The 12689-nt window shown below is 44.6% G+C and overlaps 1 protein-coding gene and 1 long non-coding RNA gene across 4 annotated transcripts; both read left to right on the forward strand.

The window, feature by feature from the left end:
• Positions 1–208: 208 nt before the first annotated feature.
• On the forward strand, positions 209–12070 carry LOC139773366 (frizzled-4-like). Of its 3 annotated transcripts, XM_071707783.1 has the most exons (8): positions 209–739; positions 853–1085; positions 1305–1685; positions 1955–2198; positions 2277–2523; positions 2757–3009; positions 8191–8390; positions 10027–12070. In XM_071707783.1, exons 3-8 carry the CDS (start codon positions 1483–1485, stop codon positions 10845–10847), a joined length of 1968 nt encoding a protein of 655 aa, XP_071563884.1. In that variant the 5' UTR covers positions 209–739; positions 853–1085; positions 1305–1482; the 3' UTR covers positions 10848–12070. The 3 variants fall into 3 exon arrangements, with proteins under 3 accessions (XP_071563884.1, XP_071563882.1, XP_071563883.1); XM_071707781.1 differs by having other exon boundaries at positions 209–1085; XM_071707782.1 differs by having other exon boundaries at positions 209–1085; positions 1337–1685.
• A 215-nt stretch (positions 12071–12285) lies between these two features.
• LOC139773372 (uncharacterized) lies at positions 12286–12644 on the forward strand. The gene is made up of 2 exons (XR_011718331.1): positions 12286–12423; positions 12546–12644. It is a non-coding gene; the product is annotated as an uncharacterized lncRNA (long non-coding RNA).
• Positions 12645–12689: the final 45 nt, after the last annotated feature.

Raw genomic sequence — 12689 nt, forward strand, 5'->3', positions numbered from 1 at the left:
TGGAGACTTGGCTGACTTGGAGAGGGAAAGCCAGGCCCGCCAGGCCATCAGAAGGCCGGGAAGGCCCTGTAAAGAAGCGAACAAGCGAAAGAAGGATGGAGGGGAGGTCAGGAATAAACAGACGTCACGCTAGGTGACGCTAGGGCGCGATGCGCGAGCGCGATCCGTTCCGCGGGCGAGGGCGAGGGCGAGGGCGGTGGGCGACGGCGAGTCGGCGTCGGCGAGCGTTTTCAGCCGTTTCAGCGTTTAATGGTTAGTCGCCCGTAAACCTTCGACGAGGGAGGATAGCGCGTTCGGGCCGGTCATTAATTTCGCGATTAACTTGCGTTAAATGATCGCACGCGATGATGATCCGCCCGAAGGATCGTTGTAGTACGCGCGATCGCCTTCCGTGATTGGCCGACCGGGCGGGCGGCGACCCACGGCCCACGGCCCACGGCACGGCGTGGCGTGTGGCGTGTGGCGTGGCGTGGCGTGGCGTTTCTACGTGAGAACGCGACCGATTATGCGGCCGCCTTTGTGATCGTCCGCTTGTACTACCTTCGCGTTCGAAAAATCGCGCTCCCCGCCGATTGCTGAATCGTGGATCGTTATTGATCATTGCTGCATGTGTGCGTGCGTGCGTGCATGCGTGCATGCATGCGTGCGTGCGTAACGTACGTGCGCATGTGCTCGCGTAAATATGGTTTTGGTTTGGTTCGCAAATTCGCAAACTGCTCCTTTTCTGGAAAGAAACAAGGTCCGTTTCATGTTTCATGTTTCAACAAAGTTCTATAAAGTAGAGTTTATTTATACTTAATCTTTAAAATATATTTCTAATTTCTAAATTATTAAATTGAAGTGTATGTGCAGTGCGTGTGTCGCTGGTCGCGTGTGTGAAATTTCATCGAGTCGCGTTGAAATCTGATTGTCGGTCGTTGGAAACCAAGACCGAATCTAACCTGGAGAAAGACAAAGACTCCGGTTAAATTGATCTCATTTAACCGAGGCGCAAGTTAATTATTAAACTGCTCGTTAAGTCGAGATTGAATTTGACGGCTCGCTTTAGATAAAGCTGTGGACAGGACCGTAATTATGACAAGAAAGTGAGTCCAGTTAAATGAAAACAAAATTAAATCTTCATACAATCTCTGTCTCGATGCGTCTCTGTATTTTAAATTTTCACCTTTTTAATTCTTTCTCTTACTAGAGACTAGACAGATTTCAATTAAAATCAAGTTTATAAAAATCTTGATAAAAATGATTAACACAATAAGTACTAATTCCCTTCTATATATTCCACGTCGTACGTTTTACTTTTTTAGAGTTTCTAATTGAAATTTTCGTATGAGAGCAGAGAGAGAGATGCACGATCCCGATCCCGATCCCGGCAAGTCGCTCGATCGACGGCGATTGGTGAGTGACATACATGACTGAAAATTTCACGTGACGTTTACGATAGCGATTTGGAAAACGTGTTTTGGAAACGTGGACTCGTGGAAAATGCGTTGGATATTGTTGCCGTTGTTGACGTTGGTGCGGGCGATATGGTGCGCGCACGGCGCCTGCGAACCGATCAGGATCGAGATGTGCCGTGGCCTCGGCTACAACGTCACTGTTATGCCGAATCTAGTTGGTCACGAGATTCAAGGGGATGCCGATTTTACTTTACAAACATTCAGCCCGCTCATTCAATACGGATGCAGGTAAATGCGCTTTCTTCGCATTCGCTTAAATTCCTCTGTCGTTTATCGTAATCGTAATAATATAAAGTGATTTTCTTCGCGCTTTATGTTTATAATAATAAAATAATTATAATAATTGACAGAACAATTTGGGCTTATCGGCCTTGCATTATTTATATCAGCTGATTTCGTTCTATTACTATATATTATAGATATATTTTTTAATAATAATAATTTTTGAAATAGTAGGTATATTATAATTTTTGCATTTTGCTCGTAATTTGTTACAGCGCGCAATTGCACCTGTTTTTGTGTTCGGTGTACGCCCCGATGTGTACCGAGAAAGTCCCCGCACCTATCGGCCCTTGTCGAGGTCTATGCGAGCAAGTGCGGGCTCGCTGTTTCCCGGTTCTACAGGGTTTCGGCTTTCCCTGGCCCGCCGCGTTGAACTGCTCCAAGTTTCCACCGGAGAACAATCATCAGCACATGTGCATGGAAGGACCGGGCGAGCCAGGACCGGCTAATCCTATCCAGGTATTTTAGCGACGATTCAGCCGATGATATGATTAACGAAATTGTCACTCGACTAAATATCGTCGTTCGTTTATCCAGGCGGTGAGCACCAGCAACGGACCCTGGGGCTGCTCCTGGTACGCCAAGTCTGGGTTGTACATCTTCCTAAATCGCTCTGGAAGATGCGCCGCCGCTTGTGACGCCGATATCCTCTGGTCTCAGAAGGACAAGAGGCTCGCGGAAGCCTGGATGGCCGTGTTCGCGACGGTATGCCTGGTCTCCGTCGCGATCGCTATCCTGACACTTTTGAAGCCGCGTAAACGACCTATATTAACCACTACCGCAGGTAAGAATCTTGCAAACTGAACAAAAATTCCCCCCAAAAAAGAGAACTCGCAACACGTGTTATTCTCTGCGTTAACTTTGAATTTCGAATATTCAATCTTTCAATCTCGAGAACTTGGAATATTGTCGTTTGATCGATATTTCGAATGTCATTTTTTCACACCCTATCGGATTTAAATTCTCAAAGATATATGGGCTTTTAAAAAATGACAAAGATAATATATTCGCTTACAGAGCGGGCGATAGTCTTCTTGACGATCTGTCATGCGGCAGTCGCAATTGGCTACGTGATTCGATTGGCTGCCGGCCGGCTAAACGTCGCCTGCACTCCCGCGATTCCGTTACATCCTCAGGATCAAGCTGTCTTGGCTCAGCAGCAACAACAACAACAACAGCAACAGTATCTAACGCAAGACGGTCTAGCTAATCCGTATTGCGCCGTCGTCTTTTTACTACTCTACTATTTCGGAAACGCAGCGATCGTTTGGTAAGTTTGTTTGAAACATTTCTTTTGCATCATGTCAAGATGATTAATGATCGTAAACTCTTCGTCTGGATAACGATTACATCTCCCTGAAATCTTTTAGTTTATCGTATTTATAATATCAACAACGCGGAATGTTGGTGTGTTTGGCGTTGATCCAATGTCGTTTGGCGAAGAAAGAATTTCAGCAAGTTTTGTTTATCGCTATTACTAGATTTTAATTACGCAGGTGCAAGACTCGGATGATCCTCGCGTAACATGTTTCAAAGTTGTCGGGTGTTGCAAAGCGCCTTGTTGCACTCGCCTCGCTGCGGCGAGACTGCATCGTCCGAGGTAGGGATAACAATCTGGCAACAGTGTTGACTCCCCTCGTGCCGCTAACGAGCCTCTGACTCCCATCTCGTCCCATCCCATCTCATCCCGTTTATACTGAGAGGCTCATCTTAACGCGTCTAACGGGTGGCATAAGCAAAAAAATCGTCCGTTCGCCCGTGTTTCTTCCGATAATTCAACGTTACATCGCATCGTAGAAAATAGACTTGCACCCGAAAGTTTTAACGTGTCTTATAAAAAAAAAAATACTTTTAACGCCACATAAACGTATATATTTTTAGATTTAGAATATAAAATTTCACAATGCACAAAGAGAGACATTGCGATTTTGGAATTCTAATTACGTTCGTGTTACGAAGGGAAAGCTTATTTGTAAATTGGATTATTCTTCGATTCTTGTTTTCACCAAATTTTCGATATCTGCATACTCGATTTCAGAATCTTTAAATTTTTCGACATCTAAATTACTGCCACCTGTAGTCCTGAGATTTTTATCCACATATATTTTTCGGAATCTTTCAGTTTCTTTGCATTCATAAATGTTTTCTCGGATAAACGAGGGTCACCCAGTATATGAGGTGGGTCGAGAGGAACCTTGTTGCCAGATATGCATGGAGTCAATGGCATTCCATCTTAGAGAAAGCAAGTTGCTTGAGAAGGAGAAAGAAAGTGCGAGAAAAGCAGAACGAGAAAGAGAGAGGAGAATGGGAAGGTAAAGGAGATGGACGAAACAACGCGACGCTTCAGACCAAAAAACAAGATGATTCACAATATATGAATACAATTTGCGGTTGCGATTGTGCAAACGAGTTTTGAAAAATCGATCGTCTTGTCGTGGATTTTCAAATTTATCTAAACATTTGTTTGCAAATTCAACTATATAAATGTTGAAACGTCGTTTCACGCAGTTCTCTTGATCGATCTTTGTCAATTTTGAATCGATATAGTTTACCTATTTTGCATTTCGTATACTTTCGAGAAGAGCTCATTGAAAAGCATCAAGTTTTAAATGAAAAATCGGATCTTGGCGATGGGGCCGATGGGTTAAGACCCATCGCAAAGATCCGACCCTGAACTCGAAGCCCGAATACTTTTGTGCGCCGTGGTGTAGCGAACTCTATAGCGTATGGCCATAATTTACATCGAAAGAGCCGATAAACATCGCGCCCCACGGACACGAAACCACGGAGCCGTGCACCATGGACCCGTAGGGCCTTGCAGTCCTAGCCACGCATTGTCCTGTCTCGCCCCTTCCACCACGTCCCTTTTCGCGTTATTCCTGTAACGCGTAACATGTGTCAAGTTTACGCGAAAAACAACGAGTTTTAGAATCGAGATTTCTAGCGGATAAAAAAGAAATTACGATATGTTCTCATAAAATTCTCGAATTTGTGAGCTCTGTTTTTATTAGAACCGCGCCGAGAATTCATGGATTAATTTAAAAAAAAAAATTCTTGGATTTTTTCCTTTTTTATTTATATGTCTTTTCTTCACGATTGTAAGATCGATTGCTAACGAAATATTGTGTTAAATAATAAAACTAAAAAATCAAAATGTACATGAAAACACACAAATTCACAAATTCATAAATTCTGAAATTAAAAAATTGTCCAATTCGAAAATGCAAGAAATAATCAGAGGCAAGAGTCTGATTAGAATCTCCCGCCCCAAAGAATCGAATCGATAATCGGCGGTGCTACGCCATTGACAGAGAAGATCGTACGGCCCCATGGTGGTAGGTAATCCGGCAGTTTCGTGTTTCCGTTTCTCTCTTTTCTCTCCCTCCTTCGTTCCTCACCTCTGTTCGCCCTGCTCCAAGAGTTTGACGGCCGTCTCAAGAACGAGGGAAAAAGGACGAGTCGAAAGAAGGGCTCGAGGAAAGAGCTGATCCATCATCTCTCTCTCAACCCAGGGCCCAACCCGGGCCTTAAGCTTAAGGACCCGGATCCGAGAATTTCTCGATAATTTATCCGAGATAAGAGCTCCACCGACGACTACGCAGCCAGTGGAAACCATCGGGAAGGGGCGATCCGGCTAAGGCTAAACTGGCTAAAGGATTCCGATAACAACCCGCCAGCGTTATCTGGTGCGTTCGTTCGTTTCGAAGGAGACGAAACAACGCTGCGCGTCCCACCTTTTTATAACATATATAAATACGATTGATATATCGCAAAGTATACTTTAGACTTGTTGTTAGAGTTGTTAGACGATCTACAATTCAAATCGAAAGTATAAATGGAATCTTATTCCATTTATAAAATTTTATGTTGTTTAATACAGTGTTTATTACACAGCACATAAAATTTAGTAAAATTTTGTTGCAAAATATAAATCAATTAAAGTTGATTCAACAAATTTTATAAATTAGTCGCGAGAGCTACGTGCCTCGACAGGCTTTTTCCACCTATTCAATCTTTTTCGGGGTAAGTCGCGTACGTCGCATGTCGCATAGCGAACCTTTCCACGCGAGTGAACGTTCATCGACGTCAACCTTTCGCGAATCGCGAATTGATCACGAGAGAAGACCGAGCGAGTCCGAGAAAAAAAGTAGAGGACGGAGAAGAAACCAAGTGGAGTGGGAACGGGAAGGGACGAGAGCGAGAGAGAAGCATCGTCGGGTATAGGGGTCCCGCGGGGTATATAATCAGCGAGATGAGATGAGAGGGGCACTAGCTACCTCTTGTTTGTTTTGTTAGTTAGCGAGTCGTTAGGTAGTCTCTCTTCTTTGCCCTCCTCCCGCGTCCGAGTCCGACGTCCGACGTCCGACGTTGCACGGAAACTGCGAGTGGTCGACCACCCAGCCGTGCTGTAGCAGCGCGGTCACGAGGAGAGAGTGACCGAAGAATCTCATAATAAGGCCACGACTAATCGGCCTTATTACGCATACTTTGACGAGATCAAGCTCGTTACTTCTTATTAATCGTGCCTGCGTCGATCGATGTCGCTAGGCATCGGAAACGCCGAGCAAACTCATCCTTTTTTTTTCTTTTTTTTTTTAACATATATATTTATACACGTCTATCCTCTTTTTTGCTAGTGATTCTCTCGCTAAACGCCTAAACTTCCATTCGATTCGGTGTTGAGCCCGTGACTGGCGAAGCGATCGCATCATCCCGCAAGGTGTTAACGTCTCTTGATTTTGTTTTCTTTCCCTTTTTATCGACGTTCCACGAGTATAATCGCGTCGGGCGCGTCGCGTCACTCCATTCATCACCGCGCGATCGGAATTCGGTGGGTAAGTTTTTGTTTTTCCAATGGCAATGCGATAAATTTCGGGTGGGAATTAGCGAATCTGCCAAATCTCCTCGCTCGGTCGTGTTAATCCAACCCCTTCGTTCCACAATTTCAGACTCGGTTGCCTGGCGAGTCCTTCGATGAAGATATCAAATTCAACGTTCGCCCGAAACCTTTCTCGCTTCGCATCTTTCGTACGAGAGCGATAATACCTGGAAAACGGCACCGTCTGAAAATATATTTATTAAAAAAGATAAATCCTGATTCTCTGTTCACCGTGTTATTTCACCGTGTTACGGCAAAGGTGCAAGGGCTACCTGTTGGGAGGTGGTGATCTGTGGATCGTGTAGATGCGCGCCAAGAGACACGGCTACCGTTGTTCACTCGGTAAATACCAGCGGCGGCAAACACACTCGAGGAGGTTGACTGCCTACGCCTTCGCCTTCGCCTTCGGAGAGACGAGGCTTTCGGTAGCCTCGTCTCGGGACTCGGGACACGATTCAACGTGAAAAGAATTTATTCTTTATAAATAGACACGAGATCTTTTTTTTATATCGCTTTACCTCCCAGCTATTTTTTTTAATATCGCGTCAGTCGTTCGTTACAATATATTGTCAAATTCTAATTGTAGAGATTAAAAGCTCTTGGTCGTTAAAAGCATTTTATCTCAATAGTCAATTCCAAAGGACGCGATTACGTTTGCACGTAACGGGGGAGGGATTTCGCGCGACAAGACACAAGACAAGACAAGTCTCGGTACGACGCGTAGTAAATCGTCCGCGACAAGACTTGGAGAGCAGGGAATCGAGATCGGGCGACTCGCTGAGAACCGTTTCGGTGCCTGGAACGTGGAACGAACAATGGTTCAGCGGTGCGTGCCGTGCCGTGCCGGTCTGGTCTGGTCTGGTCTGGTCTCGCGTGAGACAGAACGCGCCTTTCTTCGTCCTCGCGCTTCTCGCAGCAGCGTCGAGCAGTCGAGCACCCTGCACCACGTGCAATGTGCAACGTGCAACCGCACGGTATCACGCCGCACGCCGCACGCCGCACGCCGCCGCCTATAATCCGTTCTCCCCAGCAACCAGTTCGTCGAGAGAGCGGTTGCGGTGAAAAGCCGACTAATTAATCACGCGAGTCTCTCTCTCTCCCTCTCTCTTTCTTCGACAAGATCGAAAAGCAGCGCGAACAGGTCAAACGAGGCGCAAACACTTACACGGCCGCCTCGCGTCACTCCGTCTCGCTCTCATGCTCCTTCTACCGCCTGGCTGCGGTGGCTGCTCTCTCGACTCCTCTCGTTCCTTTCATCCTTTCTTCCTTCCTTCCTCTTCTTTTATTTATTCGAGCTGCAAACTCGCAGGGCCGTACAATCGATTCGAGGAAGCTCCTGCATCGGAACTTGATCGAAAACTCTACGTCCATCGGCAGACTTTGCCTCTCCTTACTTACTAAATTACTAAATTACACCTTGCGCTTTTTGCATCTTAACGTACTTTTCATATTTTTATTTTCAAAATCGTAGAATCTAAGGAATCTAAGCTAACGAATCGCTTCGGCGAACAACTTTCTCTCTCTTTCTTTCTCTCTTTGTCTTCGTGCTATTCGATACGATTTGGATCGCAGGTGGGTCGTGATATGCGCCTGGTGGTGCATAATGGCCAGAAAATGGACGAGGACGAGGAGGGCCGGCAACTACAAGGAGGATTGTTTCGGACCGCAGCAGGGATTCTCAACCGTCGGCGCCGTCGCGGCCTGGGGCCTCCCCGCCGCGCACACTATTGCCGTTCTGGTCACGCGGGATGTTGACGCCGACGAGTTGACCGGTAAGTCCTGTTAGATCTAGTTCCACACCTCAAAGGGAATTTTACGAAATCGTGGATCACACACAGCGAAGCTGACATTATCCTTGCGCTTACCTTATGGCCTTACGCTAACGCCTTCGTTTGTGCTCGTGGACATTGACTTTCGAGCTGATCGTTGGATCGTTGGATCCTTTGGTCTACGCAGGGCTAATGGCGCGCGATATTAAAACTCGCGTTGGTGAGCTTCTAAGAAGAATGCCCGGAGCAGTTTTACGGCCACGCCTCGTTATACCGTTTGTTTTATGAGGTTGCGCCATTGGCGTAGTTGGATGTTGGATGTTAGATCCTCGGAATCCTTCGTCCCTTTCTAGTCTTCGACAATTGTTTTTTTTTTCTTACCTCCACTCATCTCTCTGCCTATCTCTCTGTGCCTATCTTTATCTGTCCTTGCCTTTTTCTGACCTTCTCTCCATCCATCTCTCAATTCGATCGAGTGGTCCAGTTGAGGCTATTTTATGCTAATACGCGCCGTTCTCTCTCGTGTTTATGTTTCCGATAAGTTATGCTCGAGAACGACCAGTCGAGACTAGCATTTTTTAATTAAACCGGCTCGGAGCGTAGCGCTTCGATTATTCGTGTCATCATTATATTTACTCTTGGATGTGCATGTAAATACGGACAATACAAATAAATGCAGCACCCCGCGAATTAACTTTGGTAATAATATTAGGAAATATTATTTTACCTACTCTAAACTCATTTTACGATCATCAAAATTTCTCACAGTCGTCACACGCTCGATGTTCATCACCGTGGACGTGGACAGTAGAGAAAAAAAATGAAATTGGGTCGATCCAGGTGATTCGCGCGGATCCCGGATCGCGGAAGGAATGTCAGCGATGCGCTCCACCGTCGGGGTATCAGACCTGCCCAGATCTGCCGCATTCTCCCTCGCGAAAGAAAAATTTTCCCGGCACGTGAGAAGCCGGACCGAAATTCTTCACGCTCGTGTTTTCGTTGTACGCGAGTTATTTTTTCCTTATTATTCAGATATCCAAATGTATATATTGCGAGAGATTAGCTATCGGAGAATGTGTGCTTGGAAAAAGTTCCTCAAAGTTACTTACACGACTTGTTGTTGAATTATCCGTTCTCTCTCCTACTCACGCAATCCAGTCAATTTGCATGCTGACTGTATTTCGAGAAGTTACAGAGTCATTCGTGCGTACACATAAAGAAATGAGCTTGGGTAGTCGAGTTCCTTTCTCTGTCTCTCTTTTAACGAGTAACATTCAATGCAAATACCTTCAAACTTGAAACTCGCCTCGCAACTTGTCACTGTCTATCGATAGGACCAAGAGCTCCTTCGAACCTTTGCATAAAAAATTTTTGTCAGATTCCTTCTTATTACTAGTTTCATACATATATATATATATATATATATATATATATATATATCATGCGACAATTAAATAACGAAACGTTTAGTTTTGTACCGCAATTGCAATTTTAATTTCAAATTGTATGTCCTATCAGATTCCAAGCTGATGTCCTTTCCGATCCTTTTCTCCGTTTTATGATACTCCGTAGATACTTTATGTATCTATATAATAAACAGTTTATAAAATATTTTGCAGCAAGATGCTTTCTGTTGCAGCAAGTTGTTTCGTCGGTCAGCAGAACGCGCATTCCCTTCTCGTGTTAGTGCTGGCGCCGCAATTCGTCTACCTATCGTTCGGCGCAACGTTCCTTTTAATTGGCTTGGCGACATTGGTGTTACCACGACGGCCGGCGGTGACGCCGACGTCGGCGTCGATGTCGACGTCGACATCGACGTCGTCGTCCTCGTCGACGGCGGCGGCGGCGGCGGCCGCGGCGGTTTTAACGGCGCTAACGGCGTCCCACGCGAATCCGCTGATGCGGCCGCAGCGCGAGATCCCCGGCAAATCGTCCCCGGCTGAGATTCACCGACGGCAAAAGCAGCTGTTGACTCGCGTCGGCATATTCGGCTGCCTTTACGCCATCCTGACAATTTGCCTCGCCAGCACGACCTTCTACGAATGGTGGGGCAGGGAGACGTGGCTTCGAGCCCCGGAACCGTCAACGGCGCCGCGCATTCCCGCTCGGCCTCTCCTACAGTTTTTCGTCTTGCGATTAGTGGTGACCCTCGGGGCCGGCGTCATGGCCGCCGCGTGGATCTGGTGGCCGGAAGTGACGAGCGCGTGCCGAAAGCTGCCCCACTGTAAGCAACCACCGCACAAGTGCCATCCGGTGCCCGTCGTGCACTGTTACAACGCTGCCACCGCCAGCAGTCCCATACCTCATCAGATTCATCATCTCGCTCATCTCACACCGCCGCAGCATCCTCTGTTGCATCAACACGCGACGATAGTGAATTCGCAGATGCCACACAGGAATCATAAGAAGCATCGGAAACATCGAAAGCATTATCATTCGGGTAGCGAGACGCAAGTTTGAACGACAGTCACGCAAACGCGTCGCAATGCAAATATTGCAATAGTTTGTTGTTCATTTTTTACGTATATGTACCTAGTGCCTTACGTATCTTGGATATGACTCTGATGATGGCCGGTCATTTCTGATCTTATCCGACCTAGGTAGTCTTAGAATTCCATCCAGAGCCAACGATAGCAATTAGCATCTGAATTGTGTTGCGCCTGAAACGATCTTGAATGTAAGCTCGGACTGCGAATTGCGAACACCGCCCATAGAAACGATACAAATGTTATGTATTTGCCTTGTATTTGCCTGCCAACTTTTTTACGTAATTTTTACACGTAAAATCATCCATTCTAAGTTATTTAGCATCTTAATGGCCATACACGTTAGTTTGATAATTGTTCATTAATGCGTCTCTTTCAATTTTGTTTCATATTATAGTTGTAACACGATACATAAATTTAATGGCATTTCTCTCCAATTTGTAAATAGAATCGCGTGCCAAAGTCCTGTAGAACTTAATATCCTCGTCGCAGGATAACATAAAATTTTAAATCGCGTCGCGCTGAACAACAAGCGAGCTTAACGTTCTCGCTTTCGTTCTTGTAGATTTATTGGAAGATTTATGTCTTTCGTATCAGCGACATCAGCGTTGCCGTGATATAGCGCGTAGCGCGTCTCCTGTGCCTGTGCCTGTGTAATGTGTATACGCCACTGAATTTATCCGCCCAAACATTCGTGGGTACGAGAGAACGGTCGATGCTAAATTTAAACCTCGAAGAATCGTGGAATAGGGGCGGAGGGGAAGAATACGTTTGTTTCGATCTCCGTCCTCCTAATTCGTGCAACGCCATGATCGTGTAAACTGTAAACGCATATATGTACATAGGGTCCGTTCCGTTTCACGCATATGCGCGCATTTTCTATAGTAAACGTTACGTATGCTATAGATAAATGCGCGCATATGCGTGAAACGGAACGGACCCATACATACGTATAGGCTGCGTTCCGATATTCACTGTCAGTACTGAAAATTTTAAGTGTACGTGTCGTAAACTCGTAAACTATAGATTTTCACTACTGATAGTGAATAGCGGAACGCAACCATAGATATAGAATACTGCGTATAATAATTATAGGACGATCGCACTTAATTCTGTGATGTACAATTTCTAGCGGTGCGATTTTCATATGCAACTTTAACCGTTGTTACGAAATAAATTTGACTCGTAAAATGTCAATTTTCTTTCATTATTAGCACACTCTTCTTTATTCCCTTGTAGATAATAATAAATTTTAATTTTATAAAAAATATATATATATCTATATATATATATATGAGAAATAAACACATTTAATTATTAAAACAACAGATTATTTAAACTGATCGTTAATGTAATATATAATACAGATGTTATAAAAACATTTATGTTATAAATTATAAATACATTCATATATATGTATATATTTCTATTCAATTAATTATGTATAAAAATAACAAGATTCTTGGTTTAGCCCGTTATCCTAGCCATCCTAGATCCTAGGTTATGTTGTAAGAGAACGAGAAAGAGAATGCGCAGCATACAGAAGTCAGGTGAGAAGTTGAACAATTGAGAAAAATAGTGATATTATGTATCATATGAACGAACGGATATTGATCTATATTGATAAATATTGAAGAAGAAGATGAAAAGATTGTTGTATTTATTTCAACAGAGACAAGACGAAGACTAGTAAGATTTGATAAAAATTGAGGTTATGTATAGTTGATTGTGAAACGAAAGGACAAAACGTTACTTGAAATATAATATATTATCGAATATTATATATTAAGAAAAAGAACAACTTGAACGTTTTATA

Source organism: Temnothorax nylanderi, unplaced genomic scaffold, assembly GCF_030848795.1.
Source record: "Temnothorax nylanderi isolate EJ_2023f unplaced genomic scaffold, tnyl_v1.0 TNYL_tig0060_pilon, whole genome shotgun sequence".
Taxonomy (NCBI): Eukaryota; Metazoa; Arthropoda; class Insecta; order Hymenoptera; family Formicidae; genus Temnothorax; species Temnothorax nylanderi.

What these genes read in the sequence shown, in the direction of transcription:
- LOC139773366 (XM_071707781.1), top strand. Translation starts at nt 1,483, where the DNA reads ATGCGTTGGATATTGTTGCCGTTGTTGACGTTGGTGCGGGCGATATGG. An exon ending in GACCGGCTAATCCTATCCAG is followed by an intron (nt 2,199 to 2,276) that starts GTATTTTAGCGA and finishes TCGTTTATCCAG; the next exon opens with GCGGTGAGCACCAGCAACGG. An exon ending in TATATTAACCACTACCGCAG is followed by an intron (nt 2,524 to 2,756) that starts GTAAGAATCTTG and finishes ATTCGCTTACAG; the next exon opens with AGCGGGCGATAGTCTTCTTG.